General features: G+C 52.8%; 2 protein-coding genes across 7 annotated transcripts in view; one reads left to right on the forward strand and one right to left on the reverse strand.

Moving 5' to 3' along the window:
- The window catches only part of PPARA (peroxisome proliferator activated receptor alpha), a 58,486-nt gene extending 49,467 nt beyond the window's left edge, over positions 1-9,019 (forward strand). For both annotated transcript variants that reach the window (XM_074272085.1, XM_074272086.1), the window contains exon 7: positions 640-9,019. In XM_074272085.1, coding sequence (XP_074128186.1) covers positions 640-887 — 248 coding nt within the window. In that variant the 3' untranslated portion in view covers positions 888-9,019. The remainder of the gene's footprint in view (positions 1-639) is intronic.
- Positions 8,875-25,085, reverse strand: CDPF1 (cysteine rich DPF motif domain containing 1). Of its 5 annotated transcripts, none has more exons than XM_074272087.1 (5): positions 25,068-25,085; positions 18,304-18,416; positions 13,243-13,354; positions 10,137-10,285; positions 8,875-9,411 (listed from the first exon to the last, which is right to left on the reverse strand). In XM_074272087.1, exons 1-4 carry the CDS (start codon positions 25,083-25,085, stop codon positions 10,139-10,141), a joined length of 390 nt encoding a protein of 129 aa, XP_074128188.1. In that variant the 3' UTR covers positions 8,875-9,411; positions 10,137-10,138. The 5 variants fall into 5 exon arrangements, with proteins under 5 accessions (XP_074128188.1, XP_074128191.1, XP_074128190.1 ...); XM_074272090.1 differs by lacking the exon at positions 25,068-25,085 and adding an exon at positions 22,042-22,205; XM_074272089.1 differs by lacking the exon at positions 25,068-25,085 and adding an exon at positions 22,018-22,191.

Genomic DNA, 25,085 nt, shown 5'->3' on the forward strand with positions numbered 1-25,085 from the left:
GAAGAGCATAAGCGACAGAATTTTGCTCGTAAAAGTCCTGTGAAATAAGCCGTGTAAAAAGAGCTATGTTAGGACTCAGGGGCTAAGTTATTTCCTAAGTCCCACAGCTGGTGTCAGAGTGTGTACTCAGACCACCCTCTCCTGATGGCAGATCAAGTTCCTTTTTCCTAGGCTCTGTATAGAATGTAGACACATCCCCCAATCCTCAGATTAAATGACTTTTTCCAGCACATGCTAGTAGGAAAAGAGCTAGATTTGGACCTAGGTGAGAGTCTCCATTCTGCCAGCTGGATATAATCCAGAGTACAACTCTCCGAGCTTTCCTACTCAGCCCATGATGCTTGTGATCTTGCTCTTGATTCTCATTTCTTTTTCCTTTTCTTAACAAAATTACTTTCCAATTTTATCATATCGGTGGCTCCATAAGTCAAGTTTTTGGTGCAGTAAAATGCTTATTCTTCAGAGAACCACAAAGCTGGTCCTGCTTAAAGCAGGATGTGAAACTTTAAGGTTTTGATTTAGATTTCTAAAAATGCCATAAAGGGCTCCTGTCCTCCTGGCCCTTCGCTGCCTGGAACTCAGGCACTTGCTCACCGGCCGACTGTCTGGCTCTGATGGTTCCCTTTTTCCTCCCGCTAGATCGGCCGGGCCTCTTGAACGTGGGACACATTGAGAGAATGCAGGAGAGTATCGTGCACGTGCTCCAGCTTCACCTGCAGAACAACCATCCCGACGACACCTTCCTTTTCCCCAAGCTGCTGCAGAAGATGGCAGACCTTCGGCAGCTGGTCACGGAGCACGCGCAGCTGGTGCAGGTCATCAAAAAGACTGAGTCTGATGCTGCTCTGCATCCTTTGCTGCAAGAAATCTACAGGGATATGTATTAAGTTTTTTAGGTGTGTTTTTTTAAGACAGAACTTTTCCAGAATATTTAAAGCCAACAGAAATATTAATGTTAGATGGGAGCAAAAAGACTTTGCACAAATGTCAGCTGTGTTTTAATCCTAGAGCATGGAAATCAATCATGATCTAGACAGCTGGAATACCACATTTCTATTGGTTTTTGAAACAGTATTTCAGAGTTTGCCAAGAGTATCCAAAAGCTGATGATGAGAGGGGTTTTGGATAGTAGGGTAGAATTGGGGGATTACGTCTGATTCTGTTAAGGCACATGGTTTTGATCAATGCAAATTTATTTATATTATGTTAGTAATTTAGCATTTGGTTAATTGGTAACCTCATAATGACTTTGCTCTGCTCACCACCTTTGGGTTCTCATGCTCATTTTATGCTAGCCTGGATAACAATGGCCCTTCCTGAGAAGGCCCTCAAGTTATAATTGGGGTGGAGGGAAGGAAAGGGCTGGGGTGCTCAAAAAGCAGCAAAGGGGTTTCTTAGAAAGACTTCATCTCCATCAGAATTTCAATGAGGATAGTGGCAATTTTCTAATTAAGTTCTTTTCGAAAGGCTTTTTTATTTTTTTAAATAGACATTCAAAGATCCGCTGGTTGTACTAGATCCCCACCTTGGCAGTTGAGATTGTGCCAAACCAGCCGGTCTCGGATTTGCGTACCCAACTCCAGATCGCCCTTCTCCAGTCCAATTCAGAAAGTCCTGGTTTGCAGAATCTAGAAGGCCCACAGTGTTAACATCACAAATTCTGAAACTAATTCTTGGGTTGGCGAGAACTTGGAGTGACAGCTGAATCTCAGACTCTGTCAGGGCTAGAAAGGAGCTTGTTATCTCATCTTACAGTTGGCAAACTGAAAGTCCTGGGGGAGGGGCTTTTTCCAACTCTACCCCCCTTGCCTCCCCCTCCCGAGCCATTCAATCTTCCTCCCGGGATCCAGCCAGCACTGGGCTCTTCTCTGTTCTTCCCTCTCTTCCCATCTGGGCTCTTCCTGGTCACATCTCCCCGCACTAATGCTTGTGAGCCGTTCCTTCTCCCGGCCCTCTTGAATCTTTCCTGTCTCTGGAGCCATCCGGTCAAACTGTCTCTTCCCTTAGATGAGCCACGAGCTCGGTTGGCTGTGGCATATGCCTAGGGAGTCATTCTTGATGTCCCATCTGCCTTTTCCCCTTGTCTGGTAGTTTCTTTGGTATTTTTGTCTATCATGTTTAAACTTTTTTTAAATTTTTTTTGGTAACAAACTCCCTAGTGGAGAAAATGAAGCCAGTTTGATTTAGGTGGTCTGGCCAACCTAAGTTAGGACCATACACTTCACTAACAGAAATGACCTGAGGAAACGTGGAGGTTCTTCACGGTAGCCGGTGGGTTCTGCTTTCTTCCCAGGGTTTAACGACAGGTTGGTTATTTGGAGAGAAATGGAGTGGGCCCGGCCTCCCAGGGCCGCTGTTTCCAATCGCCACAGGAATGACGATCACAAGATTTAAAGATCATCCTACGTTTGGGGTTATCTAAAACACCTTGAATTGAAGATGTCTTCTCCTATATACTAGTTATAATAAGCAGCCTTCAGCGCTTCACCTCAGCTAGAGTATGCCAGAATGCTGCCCCTTGATCTTGTTTCTGCCAATTCAGGCTTCCAAGAGGCAAAGCACTTTCTTTTCCAACCCTGAGCACCGGAACCCACCGAGACCTTGCTGCTTGTGACCAGGCACTACTTGGGTTCCTTTCCCCGCAGTCCATTTCCACCATTCGAGTCAGCACCAGCAGCGCTTGAGGTCTCATCAACCACTCATTAGGGGATGGGGTCTTGTCGGGAGTTCTGCTAAGGAAGGACCTTAAATAATGTTCCAGAGAAGAGACATCCATGTAAAGGAAATTCCGGCTTAAATTCTTGACTTAAACTCAAGTTCATAGATCCAGGGCTGTAAGAGATCTTCGAGGCCTCCTAACCTCATGCCCTCATTCTGCAGAGGAGGAAACAAAGAGACTTCCTTGCACAGAAATAGGTCTTGAGGCTTCTGTTTCTGCCTCTGCCCCCAGCTTTCCCCAGCCTTTCCTTGGCCCTACCACTGGCCAGAACCTCAATCCTTCTTCCATGCTGAGCGGACAGTGGAACAGCTCTGGTCTCCAGAGGTCCGAGATCCAGCAAGGCTTCCCTTCCCACAGGACTCCTGGAAGACAAGACTCAAGGGAAGCCATTCACCTCCAGCTCTCCCACCTGCAGAGCCGAGCACAGGAGCATGGACCATCATCTTTCTGCAAGCTCGCTCTCTGGGCCTAATGTGGAAGAGGTCTGGGATGCACCCACCATCCTGGGAATTCCAGTCCAAAGCCAGATTCTTCCCATCCTGTCTCCATCGGAGTGGGGCTTAAAACCAGGACAATTGTATGATTCAAAAGCACAAAACAAACCGTGGCTTATTGTCCGTCTCCTGTTACACATTTGCCAGACCGTTACTCTCATGGGGACAAAGTGAAGATCTCTTTGACGCTGTGTAGAGAGATGGCTGCTGGATTCTAAGCGCTAAAGAGTGAACCACCCACGGTCCCTACTTTTTTTAACCACAGCATCTTCATTTTCTTTTAAAGGACAGAGTTTATATCTCAGCCCCTAAAAAAGAGTGCAGTTTCCATCAGACTTTTTTTTTTTTTTCTGAAAGGCAGAATTTGTTAAGTATTCAGTAACCCAAGAAGACAGAACCTTGGAACTTCATGGCTGGGACCACCGCCCTCAAGTTTATGTGGACCAGAGGGGAGCTGACCTGCCAGGAGCCCCGGCATGGCCTTCAGGGATCCTTCAGCCACTCCTCATGGACTCCGTCATGGAGCACAAGCAACAAGTGCAGCCCAATCTTTTCCCGATTTCATCACAAGATCTTGCGCTCTGGTGCAGTCCAGGAGTACCTCAGAAGATGCTTAGATAGGCAGTGCTAGCAGCTAGGCACTGAAACTTGATTTTGATTTTTTTACAGCCCCTCCTCCCCAGGCCCATGGGCTGAGCAGGCCCCCCTGCCCTCTGAGGCACTAACCCCTTTCCCCTTCCCAAATCCAAGAGCCTCCCTCCAGGCAGAACAGGGGCTCACTAGAAGAAGCTTCTGGGGAGCAGCCCAGAGAAAGCTCACAAAGCAAGACCCCAAACGTCCCACTTTCCAAGTGAGGATGCCGAGCAGCAGGACAGCTTGAGGGGTCCCCAAATACAGGTCTTACCTGCCTACCACTTTCGGGTTGATGCTCATGTCAAAGGCTGCTCTTGGCTTTCCAGCCAAGGGCCAAGGCTCCATGGCTCAGGGCGGCCTCAGCTCTCTCACCACCATCTAACCTGGTTGCTGATGAGTGAGTGGATGCTTCCTCATCACTTTGTTCTTCTTCTTCTTTCGTTTTCTTGTACAATCGTTTATGGGGGGCTAGATGTACTCATCTCTGCCTGAGAGAGGCGGGCTGATATGTCTGGGGTCATTCCAAGAAACCTCCAACCTCCTTCTCCGTCAAGTCCCTATAGGCCTTCGGCCCAGGAAGGGAAGAAGCCAAGTCGTTGTCCCAGTGCCGGACGCTCACGTTTCCGTTAGCTGTGAACAGCGTGATGGTCTTGGGCTCTGTGTCCGAGAGGAACCTAGAGAAGGGCACCGACCACCTGCAGACATCGCCTGCCACCTTGGGTGCATCCCAAGCACCAGGCTGTGATCTTGATCCTGAGCTATGGCACTTCTTCTGAGCTTGTTTCCCAGGGGCTTCCCAGAAGGCAATAAAAGCCTTTGTTACGCAGGGGGCCGGCCCCAAAGTGGAGGTCCCTTGCCTGCTGGATCCTGCCCTCTCCACAGACAGTCCAGGGCAGGAACTTGGCAAAGGAGCAGTCTGCTTCACCAGCCATTTCGGAGCTAGTGAGAAGGCACCATTTCTTGCAGTCACGCCACCAACCCAATGCCCACAAAACAGCCCAGAGGAAAACCAATGGCTGACAAGCCTGCGCTCCCTCCTTTGTTTCCACCACTTGTAATTCCTCCCTGGTCACAGAGTGCAGCCTTGGGGGGTCAGCCACAGGGGAACAGGAAGGAAGCTGTGCTCTGCCCTCTCAGCATCTCTGCCCCCAAAGTGGGTTGGAGGAGTTCTCCCTTTCAGCTCTGAAGACGTCTCCTTAATAGAAACACTCCTCCAGTAATAAGAATTCGTCCTTTCATTGGCCCAAGTTTCCAGTGAGTCCCTTTTCACAAACTGAATGGCCGGGTTTCTCGAGCCATTCATCCCACAAAAGCTTCTGACGAGCCCAGAAGGAAAGGAATCCCCTTGTAAAACACTATCTCTGTGTAACACGCATCTGGTCTTGAGCCTGCCAGAAGATTAATGTGTGAGACACTACCTGAAGGCCATTTCCCAGGGGCTCGGTGCCTCTGGCCACCAAAGCAGTCCAGTGGAGCCCCGGAAGCTTCCAGGAAGGCTGGAAATTCTAGAACCACAGCCGGGATGATGTCCAAAAAGTGACTGCGAGTGTCTAGATTGCACTAGTGAGAAGAGGCAGCCACCCGACTCCTGCACAGCCCCTTTGGGGCTCAGTCTTCCCCAGCTCCCTAATGTTTTTATCCTGCTCCCCCTCCATCCTGCAAGGTTGGACAGCGTCTCAGACCAGTGGTGTCTTGTCGGGCCAACACATCGGGTCAAAAACATATGAGGAATGAAGTTTAATGACTTGAGATCCTCAAGCTGGAAGCTGTTAAAGATCAGCCAGTCCAAGCTCTTTATTTCACATACAAGGACACTGAGGCTAGGGGAGGCTGGCCCAAAGTCACAAAGATAATGATGGCTGAGGCTCCATTCTCTATACCCCACCTTCTGATCTCTCAAACAAGTCCTTTTAGAGCATTTCCCAGCACCAGGCAACACTTCTGGAGGGTGACATGAGTTTCAAAGGGAGTTATTCACAGGAAGTCAGGCCTGCTTTGGGGGTGTCTCAGAAGTCCTACTGAGGCTTGGAACACTACCGAGTGCCTTCACAGTCCACATTTAACCATTTCCTGACTTCAACGGTTGCATTCAAGAGTTCATACTGGCCAAAAAGAGGAAGACTATGTTTCCACTGTGTGCAATGAAACTCCACCACCAGAAAGGTGCATCCTGTCTACAATGGCGTAGGAAGGCCATTTCTTTCTCATGAGAAAGGCTGGTACCTATGAAAGTTGTGCTTGCCTCCAAGGGTGGAGAGAGAGCTGCCCAACTCTTCATCCTCTATGCCACTTTTTTGTGCCTTGAAAGACTGGGTGGCCCTAGTACTGGAGGGCTACAGGGCCAAGAGATGCAGCAAACACATCTTGGTGACCCTCTGGGAAGATTTGGGATCTCTACGTCCTAGGCCCCACTGCTCAGGTAAGGGCTCTGCCTCCACTCCCCCCACTTCACCCACACAAATCAGTTGCCAGAGGGCATGAGCTCAGTTTTGAAGCACTTGGAGCAAGCTCCACTGATCATTTCAAAGGATATTCCCTTTTTTAAAATACGGCAGCAGTGCCCAGTGCAGGAAAAATTGTGAGTGCTTTTGAGTGTGTCCATGAATGTATGCATTATGACCGACTGAGCAAACAAATGAAGGCTTCACTTAAGCAAGTGTTTTTTCTAAAGCCCTTAAGAGTGCCCTTCAAAGTTGATGTGGTGAGCTCTCTCTCAAGCTCTTTCCATGCCCTTGTAATGGAAAACCCATCTGGAGGGACACTGCACTACTACAGCAATATTTGGGTCATTTTACAAATCCCATAATGCAAAGGTACTTTAATCAACCAACGTAACATCTGTGATATATATGATACACTTTTAAATTCTTAGGATGTCAATAAGGTACATGGTTTTCTGCAAGATCAGAAATACAAAGTGGGTGGAACAAAACAAAGTTCTGGTCATTTTGATTTAAAAGCGATTTAATTTCTTTTTAAAGCTCCCCCCTCCAAATAACAGGCATTAATTTTCTTCACTTTCCTTTCTCCTTCAGTGAGGTGGGGGGAACTCTTGTAACAAATATGCAATGAAGCAAAATATATCTTCACATTGGTCAAATCTCAGCGTGGATATATAGTCCATCCAAATCCACCATTTCAACCTTGGTCCTTCGGCATCACAATTGGTCATCGCATTGACCTAAGATCTAAAACCTTTCAAAGTTACTGATCTTTACAATGTTGTTCCTGTACGCAGCATTCTCCTGGTTCTGCTCACTTTCCCCTGCATCAGATAAGTCTTCCCAGGTTTCTCTTATTTCTTGATGTACAGGAGTAGTTTATTACTTTCATCTGCCATCATTTGGGGCATTCCCTAAATGATGGTCTAATTCAGGGGTTCTTAAACTTTGGCTTGCGGGCCACATGCAGCCCGCTGGGTTATGGCAAATGGGCTGAGGGGGAAGAGACAGAATGTGAGCTTTTGTTTTTATTATGTTCTGGTCCTCCAACAGTCTGAGGGACACTGAACTGGCCCCCTATTTAAAAAGTTTGAGGACCACTGGTCTAATTCTTTGACCCCCCCAAAAAAAGTTTCTATCCACATTTTGGTACATTTGGTATTTTTCTTTCCCCTTTGATCTCTGAGATATAAGCTAAGTAAGGCTAATACTGCTGGGTCAGAGAGCATGCATTTATGGTGTCTTTTCACTATAGTTTCAAATCGCTTTCTAGAATGGCTGGCCCATTCTCCACTAACAAGTTATGACTTGGACCTCTTTTCCCATAGTCCTTCCAAAATTTGCCATTTTTCTCCTTTGTTAACTTTGCCAATCTTATGGGTATGAGAAATAACCTCTAAGGTGTATTTCTCTATTCGTGATTTGATTTGAAGCATTGTTCATATGGCTATTGAAAACTCTTATTTCTTCCCTTGAGAACTAACTGTTCACATCACATTTTAATCATCTATCAATGGAGAATTATCTCTTCTTATTCTAAATTCAAGTCAGCTCCTTATACATCTTGGAAACAAGACCTTTATTAGGAAACATTTCATTTCAACTTAGCAACCCTGAATTTATTTTCATCTCAAGCTGTCACATTAACTTCAGTGTCTGGCCCATAGTTGGCACTTAGTCAAGAGTCATTGGCCAACTAACCAGGGCAAGTTGTATCACTTTCAATCACTAGTTTGCACAACTGGCTATTCTTTCTCTTCATCTGCTGAACAACAATGCTTCATTTCACTAAATGCTGTTTGCCTAACAAAAGTGACCCAGATATCTTAAGGGCTCTCTCATTGCTGCTGATAATTATATCAAGTATTCTTACCAAAGAAAGTTGTCACCTGTAGAGGCTGATTCACTTCTATCGCCCTGCTCAGTAATTAGAGAGAAGAGCACAGAATTGTGACTGCAGGCACCACTAGTGAACCTCATCGAGTTTTTGGGTCATAGTGCCATGTTGCTAAAGGCAGTGTTTGCTCCCTGGTGTCTTGGCCCTTTCTTCTGGTGACTCATAAAAATGCCCATGTTTCTCTTTACTTCCTAGTACTAAGCCAGGACCTTCAGGACCTGGGCAGAAATTGCCAATTTCCAGAGCACGGTATTGGATTTTATTTCTCAATGTTTGTGTTTATCTCAAGTGCCTTTACTGCCTGAAAATGTCAGTTTAGTTAAGGCTGTTCATTCATAACACTACTAAACAGGGAGAATTCAAAAGGAGCAACTACTGATGAATCTTCCTGTATAACCCCACTAACTCAGGTGAATGTCTCCAGTGTTTTTGGATGACAGCAGGACAGGGATGGAATGGGGCTAAAATGAAATGTTCCCGGACCTCAGGAAAGCCTTGAGGGCCAAGTTGCTGTTTGAAACTTGTTTAAGGGAGAAGGAATGAAGAAGAGAGAGAGCCTTTTTCTATTCCCAGGGATGAAGCATGGGTGCCTCCTGTCTGGGAGAGCAGAAACAAGTCTAAGAGCCATTTTCAATTTTGTATTTTTTGTTATGAGCTTTCATTCACTAAGAAGGGACTGAACCGAGAGTATCCACTAATGATTTATAGCTTGACTTTATAGGAACTTATGTTCTTGGGATGTCATACTGTAAGACTGATGAATGTAAAGAGCTAATTTCAAGGTACAGTTTGCCTTAAAATGTTTTTAAAAGAATAAACTATTTTTAAAAGTCAATGGGTGGGTTATTACTGATTTGTTCATGAGATGCGATGAAATGCTTCCCCTGGATCATAGTAGCGAATTCTCGGTGAAAAGTGAGGTCTTCTTTGTTCCCCCTACTGGACATAGATTGGATTGAAACCTGGTTTTCTTTCCCATGGAATCTTCAGAATCCCTTAACTCGGCTTGCATCAGGCATTTGGGATAACAAGTCGATGTTATAATTAAATCTGGCCCCTTTAGGCAAACCATGTCATTCTCTTTCCTCGTAACGGTTAAAAACGGGCCATGTAAAAATAGGTCAGATCCCATCCCAGCACAAATCTCTCTGTAAGCCAAAAGATATCCAAGCCATGAAAACAGGTCCCTGCTCTCACCAGCCCGTGTTCATGTGCCTTGGGCCTGGCCTAAAGGGGAAAAAAAAGGAACACTGTGTAGACTCCAGTATATTTCTGGTGTGCCCTCCCTAATATGATGTTGATTCGATTGCTACTGGGCTTGAAAAGCCAAGTGAACAAAAAATGGGAATGACATGCAGGACATCAGAGAAAGCTGTGTCTGGAGGGAAAGCCACCCTAACCACCTTCTACCCACCCCCTGCTGAGAGGCCCAAGAGACGGCCCCTCATGGATGGGAGAGGGAAAAAGCAGGGAGTTAAGGCTGGCGGAGAAAGCCTGTGCTTGCCTCCCCACCCAGAGCAGGGGGGAACTGGAGCCCTGGGCGCTCTCAGCTGTTTCACACTTCTCTGTCAGCCTCTCTGGATGGACACCCAAGGTAAGGCTTATGTGGGGTTCCCCTGTTCAGGGGTCCCATGCAGCACCTTTGGGGCCAGGATGACAAGGGACTAGACCCACTGATCCTCCTCAGGGGCCCTCTGCAAAGAAGCTTCTGACAAAGACTCGCTCAAAACAACTGAAGCCAGAATTCCCACTGATTTCTATGGTTGGAAATAGCGACCACAGCAATGTGAGACACCACCCATATGGGGGCTTGGCCTAGCCCCCCTTTTAGAAGCTACTGTGATTGGCCAATGGAACCACACCGAGGGGACCTCGGTTCCCAGGAACAAAATGGAAGAAAAGTGACTCGAGAGCAAGGGGCTGCCAGGGGCTCTGTTCTTGCCAAAACCTACAATTAGGTCCTCGAGTCAAGCTTCCTAGAGGCAGCTTTGGACAGAGCGTGTCTTTTCTCCACGTCTTGCCGGATCTCCTGAGGGAAAGCACTGAGATTCTCACGAACACAGGGAAGGCAAAATCTTTTCGTGTAGAATAAGCTACATTCCTGAAAGAGGAGAGAAAGCGAGACTGTCACTGACCTCTTTAAGTGCTGGCTGTTTTAAAGTCATCAACCCCCAAGAACCACAGGAGCAGCTGGCCTTCCAAAAGGCCCAGCCTGGCAGGCCAGCTCAGCTCCTCGCCCTTCCTCCACCCAGCCTGCCTAGACTTCTCCCTGACCACATTCTCCCACAACCCAACTCTCTCCTGCCAAGGCACCCTCCCTCATTCTTTCACAGAGCAGCCCCTCCCCCACTGCTCTGTCCCTTTCCCAACCACCCTCTCTCTCCCCTTTCTCTGGGACTGGGGCCAAGACCAAGCAGAAACTGCAGGAGATCCAGGAGAACCAGAAAGGGCCTGACAAGCGAAAGGAATATGTGCTGCTGTGGCTGCACCAATCCTGCAGCCTCCCCCCACTCCTTCACCCTCCCCCCACTCCTTCACCCTCACCAGGCCCAGGCTGAAGGAGCAAAGGCCTGTGCCCCTCAGAGGGTCCCGTCTGCAGATAGGCTGTCTGTGGGCCAGAGGACATTTCCTCCAAAGGGCAGATTGGGAGCTACATGGGATCTCCGTGCCACTGAGGCAGGTCCTGGGGCTCTCTAGGTGGCCTTCTCTAGCACACTCCTTTCCTAACTGCCCTCCGAGTATTCAGAGCCGGAAGCCGGGACCTTCTAGGTCATGGACTCCAAGGTTCTTCACCTTGCTTGTGTTCTGCAGGCCTTGGCAGGCGGGCTGCTGAAGCCTACTGTCTCTTGGGCATCAAGTTTTAAATGAAGGAAATGCTCAATGGCACTTCGAGGGGAAGAGAAAACAAAGAGTTCTTCTCATCCAGTTTCACAGATGTCGTGGTCTGTCTACAAGTCTCCAGGGACCTCAAGTTGAGAACTTCTGATCCAATTCCCTCCTCCTCCAGCTGAGGAAGGCCCAAAGCCCCTTGATGAAGAGCAGCACTCAAGAACTCGGGCTCCAATTCTGAGTGACTATGACAAACTGAAATGCATCCTGAGGATGACTGAAAATGAGGTCACCTGAGCAACAAAGGAACGCATTACATTTAACTTGAAGGTCAGATGGAGGCCTGGAGCCATGGTCAAAAGAGAAATCCGGGTCCAGTACGGGAGGGGTTTCTGTCCATCAGCAAGAATAAATTGGGGAGGGAGGAAGCTCCTAGATGGTCTCCAAGAGGAAGCTGAACAAACTACGTGGTCCCCAGAGTCTACAAGCAGGGCACACAGCCTCCCTGCTGGGAATGTCCTGACCTAGCCTGGTCTGCCCCCAACGTGGGCCCTTCCCAGCTTCCTGGTCTACATTATTCTACCGCCACTATCTGCCCTGCCCCACCCCAGGAAGGGCAACAGAATGAACCTGCATTTCCTCAGGGCTCCGACTTTGTCGAGAGAGTCGCCTCTTCCACAGCCTGGGACCTGATCCTAGAGTCCCCTTTAGCTGACCCAAGCTCCAGGGGAGAGAAGACATTCTCCTTCCAGCACTGCTTGCCCACTCACCACTGATCAATCCTTCGGAAGCAGGGTCACCTGTGAGCAGGAGTCACCCCCCAGGAACCCCTTATTCCAGGTACCTGCCATGCCACCAAGAAATGGCCTGAGTTGGCAGGGTCCCAGCGGGCCTACAACACCTGCCTGCCAGCCATTGAGCTTCCCCCGAAGATCCTTCTAGAGGGCAAGCTGCTCCCTTCCTCCTATAATGGGCTCTGGGGCTATCACGGCCGTGGCAATTCCAGCTGTGTCCTCCTGAACCCCAGAGCCCGCTTAGGGCCACTGAAGTTCTCTCCTAGCTTTGCTGGTGTCGTAGGGGCTGGTCCAGAAAAAGAATGAAGTGTGTCTTTCCTAAAACGTGTGCTCAGTATCCCCGGGTGGGGCGAGCGCGGTAGGGGACAGAAGCTCCCTCGCCCCCTCTGCCAGTAGCCCTGGGCCCGCCCAGGGCAGAGCTCGCAGCCCACTGCCAGCTCCGCTTCCAGAGGTGCCGCCTGCTGTCTGAACACGGCTCTTCTCCGGCACGTGCCTGCACTAACCTAAGCACAGGCCCAGTACTGTTCTCTTGCCGAGGCCCAGGGGATCGCCTGGGACCCCAATTGTCCTCGAGGGTGTTCCAGATGTCTCAGAGCAAATCTGCCAAGCGCCCTGCTTCCTGTGCCTTTGGCCAAACCACTGGTGAAGACTTCGGGGGTCACGGAGGTGCCTCCGGTCTGGACCCCCCAGGACCCTGCTCCTCCCTGTGCCTTTAATTCATACTTCTCACCCAACCAGAATCCTGGTGCGGGTGCCCTGGGTGTCCGCCCCCCCCTTCCTCATAGCTCCTGGCAGGCTCTTTGCGCTTTCGCCCACAACAGGCTCAGAAATTACCTCTAGAGCCTAGCAGGGTCACTTCCTACCTGGAACCAGAAGCCAACCCAACGGGCACCTGCTGTGCCCCCGCTCCCCGCCAGTCTCCAGCAGTGTTCTCCAGAACTGGCCACAGGACGGAACCGAGGGGCTGGCCCGAATCCAACAGATGGCTTTCCCTCCTCCTTCACCCACATCTCCATTTTCAAAGTGCCCCTGCTCACCAGGTGGCACAAGGAAGGGCCCGTCGCTGTGCGGGCGGAGCGGGCAGAGAAGGCCTCTGGGCATCCCAGAACGTGGCAGCTTCCTTCCCCCAGCCCGGCCGAGGGATGCCAGGGAGGGCAGTTTACTTTAAGCTTACTTTCCCCACAAACCGTCCCCAGGGCCGTCCCACCTTCTCTGAAAGGGCCCCGCAGGCCAGGAAAGATGGGGCTCTTCTTGGGACTTCAGGTTCCCCTCAAGGACTCCCAAGGCTCGGGCACTTCCACTGGGTGCTTTTCCCTGCTGCACTCGCACCTCCCAATCCCGGCTCCCCCGGCTCTGTGCCTGCCCCACAGCTGAGACTGGGCCTTGGGGAGGCCTCCCATCGAGACTGTCCCCGCTCCCGGTCCCCACGACTCACCGGGCCCACGCAGGCCAGCTTGTGGCAGAGGCTGCACGGGGAGCCCAGGACCAGGAACTTGTCTCTGTCCGCGGTGAAAGGGTCCTTGAGCACGTAGCACTCCTCCAGGAGCCTGTGGGGGAGCACGCCGCAGTGAGCGCCAGGCCACCCTGACTTGGGGAGGAGCCCCGGGCCAGGGCTGCCCAGAGAAGCGGGGGGGCCCGCCCCGGCGCCAGCGGGAGGGGGCAGAGAGAGATCAGAGCCTCCGTCCCTTCATGTCCCTATTCCCGCTGCAGGACGAGGGGCCTGGGCCGGAGGAAGCGCTTCTGGGCACGCCGGGTCACTCGGCATCCCCGGCGCACCCCCAACCAGAGAGAGCGGCCAAGGAGGACCCCGAACAAGAAAGCAGGTGCCCCCTAGCCCATTCTGGCCAAGCCAGGAGCAGGGCCCAGGGTCCTCATCTGTGCAACGGGAGCAGCATGGACGTCCCCGCTGCAGCAGGGGCTTCCAGGTCTGCAGAGTGCTGAGAAGCGGAGGGGACAGAGGAGGAGCGCAAGGGCGCCCCCCACAGGGCTCTCCCAGCGGTGCCCAGGCACGCAGCGCCACCTTGTGGGGACGCGGGGCAGGCCCCTGAGTTAAGGGGAAAAGCGTTCCTTCTCACCTGAGAGGCCCGCAGGGCCGGACTTCAGGAACGAGGAAGGGGGCGGAGGCGAAATTCAACGCTTGCTCCCTGAGGAGGCTTTGAAAATGGGCAGGAATCCATCTGTGCGCCCCTCCCCTGCCCGTCTCCCCGCCCCTCCCCTCTGGGGTCGGATCACACTCGGTCTGACCGGGCTTTGGATCCATCCACAACTCCACCAACCCAGCTGCAGTCCTCCCTCCCCCTCCCTCCCCCTCCCACACCACCGCTGCCTCTTCCGGTCATCACCACCGCGGTCATCACCACCGCGGTCATCACCACCGATCGGGTGCGTTTCTGTAACCAATAGGGATGCAGAACGTTTTTTCCACATTACTAGAAATGTTACAATTTCTTCATCTGACAATTGTCTGCTCACATCCTTTGGCCGCTTACGGACTGAGGATCGGCTCGGGTTTGTCAGATCTCCGTATTCGGGGAATGAAGCCGTTATCAGAGACACTGGCTGCAAAAAGTGTTCCTCAGTTTTCTGCTTCCCTGCCAATCTCGGCTACGTTGGTTTTGTTTATGCAAAAACATTTTAATTTAGTGTCATCAAAAGTATTCATTCTTCGCTGTTGTCCACGGATCCCTCCCTTGAGGGAGAGCTTTTGTGAGGAGTGTCGCCAGGTGCCGCTCACCCACTGAGGGCATCTCTCGCAGACAGGAGAGAATGCGGCCCCGGAGGGCTCCCGGACCTCAGTGATTTCACTAGCGGCTCTCATCTGGGGGTACAGGGGAAGGCCCGAACACCGGCTTCTCTCCAGTCCTGAAGGAGGCTTACCCCCATCTCACAGAGGAGGAAACTGAGGGCCAGGGAGGGGAAACGGCCCCGGGGCCCCCCAGCCAGAGGTCACACGCCTGGGCCATGACACCGATAGCATATAATCCCAGACCTCCTGCTCCACAACCACTAACTCAAAGGAAAACTGTGACTCATCTCTTCCCTCCCGGCCCCACGAGGGAGAGGGAGCAGAGACTGTGCTCACTTTGCACCTCAGAAAATTGAGACCCAGGGAGGTTCAAGGTCTTGCTCACACAGGCCAAGTTCACAAAATCAGCGGTGGAACATGAGTTTGTAACAAGCCTTTTTCCACTCGTCACCGGTCTGAGCAGCGAAGGGCACGGGCTCCCTTGGAGACACGCCCCTCGCAGCGCTGTCCCCACCACCGTCGGGGCCCCAGAGGATGCTCCCCCATGTCCTCACGGATGCGTCTGGCACGGGCTCAGGCCTCCAACCCAAAATAAAGCGAGGACCATAAATTTCTCCTGACAGGCCCCGCTGCTTCTGGGGCTTGTTTGATATTTCATCCTGTGACCTGAGCATATCTTGGGACGAATTTCAACATGGCTGTTTGCAGCCAGCACTGCAATCTGGGGCTACGGGACCCAGAGTGGGGAAAATCAAGGACACACAAGTCATTTCTCACTTGTCAAAGCCCTGGGGAAGGAAGTGTCCAGAGATGATGTTTCCAGGTTCACGACCTCGGCTCAAGGACACGAGCCACATACAAGATCACCACGGCTCCGAGTCGACTGAGGCACAAAGTCACAGATTTCCCAAGCTGGGCCAGTACCCAAAGAACGGCCGGATGTCAGAGGTGGAAGACACCCCCGAGGCCATGGAGGCCAGGTCCCCAGCGGGGACTAGCTAATGCTCGTGTCCCCAGAGTTTTAAGCCTTCCAGCGCTCTCCTCCTCAGTGGTAGCAATATTCCTCTTCTCCATTCCCGAAATGAGGAACAAGGCAGAAAGCCCACAACTAGGGGTGCCACGTCTTCCTAAGCAACAAGCTCTCTTCACTAAGAGGAAGCTAGAGGGCCAAGTCTGGGGAAAAGAACTGAGTGGGAAGGCAGGGAGACCTACTAGTGTCTGCCTGGCTAAGTGGAAGAACCGGGCAGTCAGGGATGGGGGCAGAGCGGGGCCCAGGATGCCAAGGCCTTAGAGCACAGGCAGAGGGACGATCCCAGGGGATAGCCCCAGTGAACTCGCTTCTCTGTTGTTCACTGCACCTCATGTCTCGCCATGGAGTCAGCCTGGATGTCATTCATTGGCAAAGCCAAAACAATCCCCTGGGTCTGTCCCTGGTTTTCACCAGACTGCCCGTGCTGTGAGTGACCCTCGTGCCCCCTGCCGACCCTTTCCTGAGACAGTGAGCCTCAGGGTCACAGACAGGATAATTCCAGGGTGGGCAGCTGTGTCCTCCCCTGGGGAGCAGGACCGGGGGCCTGGGCATTCTGCAATGGCTCTCACGAGAGCAGCCTGCCAGCCCCCGGCCCTTGATGCTGCTTGGGCCGCCACGTCCCATGCCAATGCCCACTGAGCTCACTCCTCTGGAGAGCACTCCCCAAGGCCCTCGGGCTTCACATCCTGCACATCAAACATCACAGACTACTGAGTGCTCAGAGGTCTTGTTCACAATCCGCTGCCTCTCAGGGCCGCAGTGACTCTGGTGGTTTCCTGCCCAGGCCTTCGGCCTCCAGGGTCAGTGAAGGCTTTGCTCCTATTTCACATTTTCGGGATTCCAAGCCAGCTGCCCTCGCTGGCTCCCTGGAGCTAGCCTCAGACGGGCCTGCCCAGGCATCAGGCCAGCGCCCAGGCCCAGCCCCACTTTGTAAATGAAGAACCTGAAGGGCAGAAGGGTGAAATGAACTGGCCCCAAGGGCCAAAGGCCACACTGGAACCCAGACCCTGGCTGACTCTCCCAAGGGATCCCTCTCACGTCTGGGCCTGCGACAACTCGCTCACCGAAGAGTGAGAGGCAATGAGCACAGAGGTCCGCACTGGAGCATCCGGCGCCTCGGCTGACCGCTCCGCCGGACGCAGCCCGGGCTGGTCCACCTTCTCTTTTTTCAGCAACAAACAACTGCCCCATGGGACCTCCCATCCCTGGTTAGTAGGTGAGTGACCTGCTACAGTGAAAGCTTGCCTGTCCCTTCTCAGGCTTTCATCCAGAAGGTCGCTCATGACTTGGAGACCAAGAGGGTACATGGGTCAAAAGCTGCTGCTATCAGCCCTTTTTCCTCTGCTCTGACACAAAAAGTACGGCGACTTTGATTCTCCAACCCGGAAGGTCCCTTGGGCGCCACTTAGAGTGGAGCATCCTGTGCTCTTCCTGCTCTCCACGCTCACACTGAACATCAAACCCAGCATGGCGGCTTCACCGTGGCTGCTGATGGAGCCTTCTCTACAAAACGGGCCACACTGTCCCACTCTGCACCTATCAGCGGTCCCTCATCCAGCTCCACTGACAAATAATCGTGGCTTTTGCTGGCTCTCATGCCAGACTCTCATCACGGTAATTTCTTTTTTTTTTTTTTTCCTGAGGCTGGGGTTAAGTGACTTGCCCAGGGTCACACAGCTAGGAAGTGTTAAGTGTCTGAGACCACATTTGAACTCAGGTCCTCCTGACTGCAGGGCTGGTGCTCTATCCACTGCGCCATCTAGCTGCCCCAGTAATTTCTTTCATAGTTTTTTATGAGACACTAGAATTTGGAAACTTCAATCTTCCACATCTATGATGTTTTGAAAACGAGCTCGTCCTCCTGATCAGTGCCATATCTCTGGCTAGTAAGAAGTCCGAGGATTTGAGAGCTAAGAGTTTCTGGACCTTCACTTCCCTCCCAGCACAGCTCCTGACTTACCACACCTCAGCACCAGATCCTGGTACCTTCCCTCCACCCCCAGTGCCATTTTTCAGGTCCCTGTCCACTTTGCTCTTTTTCCTTTAGAATGTCGGTTCCAAAAAAAAAAAAAAAAAAAAAAAAAAAAGAATATCGGTTCCCCGAGTGTGGACCAAAACATAGCTTTCTCTCTCTCTCTGTGGTTTGCTTGCATTTTATTTCCCTTCTCAGTTTTTTTTTTCCTTTCTAGATCTGATTTTTCTTGTTCAGCAAGATAACTATGTAAATATGTATACATATATTGGATTTAACATATATTTTCATATATTTAATATGCATGGGACTACCTGCCATCTAGGGGAGGGGGGGAGAAGGAGGGGAAAAGTTGGAACAGAAGGTTTTGCAAGGGTCAGTGTTGAAAAATTACCCATGCATATGTTTTGTCAATAAAAAGCTTTAATTTAAATTTAAAAAAAGAAGAAGAAGAATGTCAGCTCCTAGGGCAGGCCTGTCTTTTTGTTAGTATTGGTATCAGTGCCTGGCATCTAAGGTTCTGAGATGCTCACTGTGCGCCTGAGACTGAGAGCCGCCCTTCGGCTCGCAGCTGGTGCTACACCAGGCTGGCCCATCTACGCCACAATTGTAGCCCAAGAGTCTCCAAGGTGGGAGCTTGCCCTCAGCAGACCCAAAGGAGTGAAAGGAGGCCTAGAAGAGGCTGTTAGAGAGCAAAATGTAAGCACAAAGCCCCTCGTGCAGGAGCCCGATCAGGGCAGATACTCACACGACAGTGCGGCTGTTGGGGGGTTTCTGGCCCACGTAGCTGTACGGTACAGACAAGCCACAGAAGTGACACTCAAACATCCCTTCAGATCCCCGCTCACTGGAAGACGCCATCTATAAAGTCAAGAAAGTAAACACATTTATGTTCTGAAGCAAGAAGATTTTTGTGGTTGTGTTGCATTTTTACAGATTTAAATTTATATGCAATATATTGCAGAAAGCACTTGGCCTGAAGACTTATCTTTCTGAGTTAGGATCTGATCTCAGACATTCACTAGCTATGTGAACCTGGGCAAGTCACTTTACCCTGCTTGCCTCAGTTTCCTCATCTGTCAAATGTGCTGGAGAAGGACATGACAGACCACGCCAGTGTCTCTGCCAAGCAAACCCCACGTGGGGCCTAGAGTCATGGAGAGTTGGACACCACACTCTATCACCCAGCAGAGGAGAGCCTAGGAACAGTAGGGGACTTGAGGACGAGCAAGCAAAGGAAGCTACACAGGAGAGAAGATGGTCTACAGCACACAGGGCTAGGTCAGACTGACCAATGAAGAGATCCCTTAAAAGAGAAAACAGATCATCTAAGAAACATCTTCACAAACAACATGACTAGAGCAGGATAAGAAAGCGGCTGAATGGGAACAGCCTTGGTGTCCAACTTCCCTGATTCACTCCTGTATCTAAGATAGAACCATTTCCCAAGGATGTTCATAGAGATTACAAATAATTCTTTAAAGAACATAGTCATGTGACCCAAGGCTTCAAATCATTAATGAGAAATGCACAAAAATGACTCAAAATGGGAATGTTCCCCACTGGAGGCAAAGGTGGTAGGGGAAGACAGGCGGGCCAATGAGATCAATGCTAAGAGAAGGGACAACCAATTGGAACCGAGTCACTCAAGATGCTAAAACATTCTTATTCTGGAGCCCAGAAATTCCTCTAGGCTGATGTCCCCAGAAGGAAGTAGGCACCTGTAGAGAGCCAGAACTCTGGAGAAGCATATTTGAAACAAGGTGCTGTCAGCGGAACTGATAAGACAATGCCTATTTAGCATAGTGATTAATAGTTCTCCCGTTCAGTCGTACTTAGCACTTAATATAACTCTGCAAGATTCACACCTACAATGATGTAATTATAATAGAGTATATAAAAGCCAAAGAGGACTGGAGGAGAGAAACATTCGTCTTTGATCAGCCTCCTGGTGGCTCTTCATTTCTCCACAGAGATCAAGGCCCATCTGAAGGGCCTCCAGAAAGCTAGTCCGGGCCCCAGGCAAGGAGACAGACAGACTGAAGGAGACAATAAAGGATCTGGACCTGGCTATTCTTGCAGTGATTATTCTGCTGAAAGGAAGGCTGGTCCAGAGACCTCCAGAGAGCTAAACCAGAACATTACATTTCGGCGCCCAAACGTGGGACTAAGGAGTTACACTCGGCAGTCCCGACTGATATAATCCTGAGTTCCCAGGAAAAGGCTCTATGACCGAGAATTAGGGTGAGCTCAAAAACAGACAAGGAAACTTTGCTAAACTAGTGTTTCAGCTGAAATGGGATTTTAAAATCTGGTTTGACTCCCCATTTCCCTTTGATGTTTTCATCTCCCTGAGACACCAGGGAGGGGCTGATCACCTCCTTTTTGGTGTTTTCTCCCTTTTTCTGAGGAATGGGGAGGAAGGGATCACCTCCTTTTTGGTGTTTTCTCCCTTTTTCCGAGGAATGGGGAGGAAGGGATCACCTCCTTTTTGGTGTTTTCTCCCTTTTTCTGAGGAATGGGGGAGGGCGTGATCACCTCCTTTTTGGTATTTTCTCCCTTTTTCTGAGGAATCGGGGAGGGCGTGATCACCTCCTTTTTGGTGTTTTCTCCCTTTTTCCGAGGAATGAGGAGGAAGGGATCACCTCCTTTTTGGTATTTTCTCCCTTTTTCCGAGGAATGAGGAGGAAGGGATCACCTCCTTTTTGGTGTTTTCTCCCTTTTTCTGAGGAATGGGGGAGGGCGTGATCACCTCCTTTTTGGTATTTTCTCCCTTTTTCCGAGGAATGGGGGAGGGCGTGATCACCTCCTTTTTGGTGTTTTCTCCCTTTTTCCGAGGAATGAGGAGGAAGGGATCACCTCCTTTTTGGTATTTTCTCCCTTTTTCCGAGGAATGGGGGAGGGCGTGATCACCTCCTTTTTGGTATTTTCTCCCTTTTTCCGAGGAATGGGGGAGGGCGTGATCACCTCCTTTTTGGTGTTTTCTCCCTTTTTCCGAGGAATGAGGAGGAAGGGATCACCTCCTTTTTGGTATTTTCTCCCTTTTTCCGAGGAATGAGGAGGAAGGGATCACCTCCTTTTTGGTGTTTTCTCCCTTTTTCTGAGGAATCGGGGAGGGCGTGATCACCTCCTTTTTGGTATTTTCTCCCTTTTTCTGAGGAATGGGGAGGAAGGGATCACCTCCTTTTTTGGTGTTTTCTCCCTTTTTCTGAGGAATCGGGGAGGAAGGGAGCACCTCCTTTTTTGGTATTTTCTCCCTTTTTCCGAGGAATGAGGAGGAAGGGATCACCTCCTTTTTAGGGTTCTCACCTCCCTGAGGAGTCAGGGAGGGCCCGACCACCTATGTTCCAAAACAAAAGAAAGTGGGAGCTGCAGAGCCAGAGCTCTGGAGAAGCATCCTTGGAACAAGGTGCTAAGTCAGTGGAACTGATAAGACAGTGGCTAGCTTACATGGTGATTAGTAGTTCCATCGGTGGGAGCATGTACTTACTACGGTTCTACAAGAGTGACAGCTCCGATGACGTAATTATAACGGCGTGTAGAAGCCAGGGACATTCCCTCTTGGTTCAGGCTCCTGGGGGCTCTGCTCCGTTTCTGCACTGAGCCCGGGCCCAGGCAAGGAGCCCACAAAGACTTCGGGCTTTCTCCGCGCTATTCTCGGGGTGATTACTCCGCTGAAAGGAAGCCTGGTCCAGAGAGCGCCGGAGCGCTAACACTACCGGAACCGGGCTGTTTCAGCAGGCCCGGGAAGGCCGAGGCTCGGGCGGAGGAGCGCGGAGCTCCGGGCTGATCAGCGCCATCCTCTGGAGCACCCCTCAGGGGACGGGCCGCATGAGTGGAAAGAACGCCCTCCCCCCCCCCCCCCCAGAGCGCATGCTACAAGCGGGCAAAGAGCAAGGTCCGCCTCAAAGTGGAGGCAGGACCTCCCCTCCTCCCCCCCCCACCCGGGTTTTTATTCGGATTTTCGCTGCCGCTGGGCTTGGAAAGGCCGGGCACGGGTGGAGGCACCTCCCAGTGCTGGGGGAGGAAGCGCATCCGGCTCACGTGGAGTGCACGGCTCCAGTCACGGGCCTGAGTTCAAATTCGTGCACTAACAGTGGGTGACCCTGGGTAAGGGTTCCCCCTCCCCCAAAGCCGTGGCGAGTGGTGGGAGAGGGGCGGGGGTGGTCAGAGGCGAGGGTCCTCCACAGCGCCCAGTCCAAAAGGCTCAGGAGGCCATTAGACTTCAAGTTCCCCTCTCGGCCCGTCTCCCGCCCCCACGCCTTCAGACCGAGGATACAGATTCCTGGGCCACGGGGAGCCGAGAAGGAGAAGGGAGGAGGGAGGGAAGGTGATGTGCCCAAGGGGAGGAGGGGCCGAGGCATGCTTCCCCGCCCCCCGGGGACACGTGCACATGCGCGCGCAACTGCAGCCCCCTTCCCCGCCCTCCCTCTGTAGCTTCTGCGCTGGATGGCGTGCTCACCTCGCTCCTCGGAGGCCCTCTTACCAACTGCCGGAAGTCCTTCCGGGGCGAAGCTCGGCGGCCTGGCCCGGTGTAGCTCACCCTGCAGCCGCCCTAGGCCTCGACTCCGGAATCCCCTCACACAGACCCCCACCTCTGGCCTCTCCCACTCGCCAACAGCTTCAGGCCTTCTCCCACTCGCTGGCCCCGCCCCGCCCCCTCCTACATGTGAGCTCCGCCCCGGCGTGCTCTCACTGGCAGGCCCCGCCCCACGTGCTCTCACTGGCAGGCCCCGCCCCCGCGTCCTCTTTCACACGGACCCGCCCTCACGGATCCTTCCCACTGTTCCCTGGGCAGACTCCTTCCTGGGGCTTTTTCTCCTCTTTCCCTCAGTTTCTCTTTCTCTTTCCCTTCCCTCCGCCCACATTGGCTGTCAGGCTCTTCCCCGGGGCTCTGCCCACGGAATCTCAGTCTTGGCCCCAACCCTCCCGAGATCCCTTGGGCTTTCTTCCTGACTTTCCTTCCCAGATTTCTTGAAGGACCGTCACTCGCTCCGCTCCTGGGCCCAGGACGAGCCCGGCGGGGCCCAGAGTGAACGTGTGGGCCAGAAAGCCGAAGGTCCGCCTCTCCCCAGGGGATTCCCCCTCTCTGACTAGGCTCGGACACGGCTCCCTGCCCCCACTCTCACTGAGAGGGCGTGGCCTCTACCCGCCGGAGGTTCATTAAGGAGCTTCACTTAGGCCGGGTCTCCCACCACTAGTTCTGAGCCATGTCTGGACCAGGGGAGAGTGAAGCGGCCACTGCGGGGTCTCCCTCACCTCCGTCCAGGGCCTCTGCTCCCCGACGCCAGGGCCCTCTTCCCGGGGAGAGTGAAGCGGCCACTGCGCGGCCTCCCTCACCTCCGTCCAGGGCCTCTGCTCCCCGACGCCAGGGCCCTCTTCCCGGGGAGAGTGAAGCGGCCACTGCGTGGCCTCCCTCACCTCGGTCCAGGGCCTCTGCTCCCCAACGCCAGGGCCCTCTTCCCGGGGGAGAGTGAAGCGGCCACTGCTCCCTCACCTCGGTCCAGGGCCTCTGCTCCCCGAGGGCAGGGCCCTCTTCCCCGGGGAGAGTGAAGCGGCCACTGCTCCCTCACCTCGGTCCAGGGCCTCTGCTCCCCGAGGGCAGGGCCCTCTTCCCCGGGGAGAGTGAAGCGGCCACTGCGCGGCCTCCCTCACCTCCATCCAGGGCCTCCGCTCCCCGACGGCAGGGCCCTCTTCCCCGGGGAGAGTGAAGCGGCCACTGCGCGGCCTCCCTCACCTCCGTCCAGGGCCTCTGCTCCCCGACGCCAGGGCCCTCTTCCCGAGCAAAAGTCTAAGCCACATTCAGGGCCTTTAACCAGTGTTTCCAGTGACAAATCCAAGAACCTCCTGCTGGAGTTCAAAGCCCTTCCCAAGCTGCCCCCCTCCCCGCCCCCACCTCTCTACCTGCTTCTCCTTCAGTCCCCCACAGCCTCTCTGGCGCCTCCATCTCTCACCTCCGCGCCTTTGCAGTGGCTTCATGAAGGCTTGTGGCCCGCCCCAGGAGGAGTGGAGGACCAGACTGGGAGAAGCACGTGGTATACCACGGGGGCTGCCGCCCACCTGAGAACTTGTCCACCCTCTGTGCTTGAGGGCGGGCCCACACTGGGGAGCTCCCTGGGGAGTCCGGGTGGGAGCGCAGGACCTCCGATGGCCGGCAGCATCCTCCTGGGAGAGCCAAGCCAGAAGTCCGGCAGGAAAAGGCAAGTGTACAAACCACGGAGTCCGAGGTCGGCGGGCCGCACGTGCAGCAGTGGGCACGCTGAGGACCACGTCCGTCCCGGCACCCCCAGAGTCCGCCTGCAGCCTGAGCTCTGCCCTAAGTCGGGACTCCGGGATCCAGGGTGCCTCAGGCCCCCCTTTGCTCCCCCACTCTTGCTTGCACTCCCAGTCCCGTGGGGCTGCCGCTGACCACCGCCAGCGTCTCTTCTGCAGACGACTGTAGTCGGCATTCCCCAGTCAGGCCCCTCGGGCCCCAGCCTGCTCACAGCATGAGGATGGCTGAGTCATGGGAACCGATTTAAAATGACCCCAAGATGGCACACTCGGGAAATTAGCCTATGGATGTGACCGGGAGGATAGAAATGGTCAGCAGCAGGAAAAGAAAATGAGGGTGGCCCGGCCTCTGCCTCGCCCAGGGCAGAAAATGCCGAGGGCAGAGCCCCGCGGGAGGCGTGGCGGGTGCGTGCCACAATTCCGGATCTAGTTTGGAGCTGGAGGTCGTCGTTGGCCCCATTGAAATGAATGGAATTGTTGGGAAGAGAGGCCTGAGCTCTTGCAGGTCACCCACATTAAGGGCGAGTCAAATGGTGAAACTCGGGAGATCAGAGGCCACACAAGTGTCCTGTTCTCTGCTGCCAGAGGAGGGGGTAGTTATCCAGGGAAGGAAGTCACCCATCTTCTCTTCAGAGAGAAGGGAGGCTGAGGGCTGAGGCCGGCTCACCGGATCCAGGGCGTCCAGGTCTCCAGACTCCTCCCTTAGCAAGACAGCTGGGAGTGGCCGGTCGCAGGTCAGGCCACAAGCGTTCATTATATATTGTGTATTCTGTGAGGGGGCGGCCAGGGGGTCAGCAAATTCCCAAGTCATCCGGGGTCTCACTGGTAACTGCAGGCAGGCGGCAGCTGAGCCGGATTGAAGGGCTGTTGTATCAGCAAGCAGCCGACTTCAGCTGGCCCGCAGAGAATTAAGCCACGCGGCAACCCAGCGAGGAAGCAGCTCCCGAGAGGGGCCGACACCGTGAAAAAACTCAAGGGCTCCGCAAAGAGAGAGAGGTCTCTTCCAGCCAGTGCGGGATCGTAAGGTACCCTGTGTCTCACCCCCTTGTACCCACGCTCCCGGGCGCAGACGGTGCCCCAGCTCGGAAAATGCTAATGACAAACACTGATTGACTTAGAAACACACCAGATGGGAGCCTTGTGGGCAACAAGGGTTACCTCGAGAACCCCCAAGAGTGGGAATGATCCTCAGTGCCCCCAGACCTCCATACCTCATCTTCTACCTCATGTCATCCTTACCTGCACGTGTCCCATCAT

This window comes from Sminthopsis crassicaudata, chromosome 5 (genome assembly GCF_048593235.1).
Source record: "Sminthopsis crassicaudata isolate SCR6 chromosome 5, ASM4859323v1, whole genome shotgun sequence".
In the NCBI taxonomy this organism is placed as follows: domain Eukaryota; kingdom Metazoa; phylum Chordata; class Mammalia; order Dasyuromorphia; family Dasyuridae; genus Sminthopsis; species Sminthopsis crassicaudata.

Coding starts and splice junctions, on each gene's coding strand:
- CDPF1 (XM_074272087.1), bottom strand. Junction 13,355..18,303: donor CCCAACAGCCGCACTGTCGT/GTGAGTATCTGC, acceptor GCTCCCCCACAG/GCTCCTGGAGGAGTGCTACG. Junction 10,286..13,242: donor AGCTGGCCTGCGTGGGCCCG/GTGAGTCGTGGG, acceptor CTCCTCTTTCAG/GAATGTAGCTTATTCTACAC.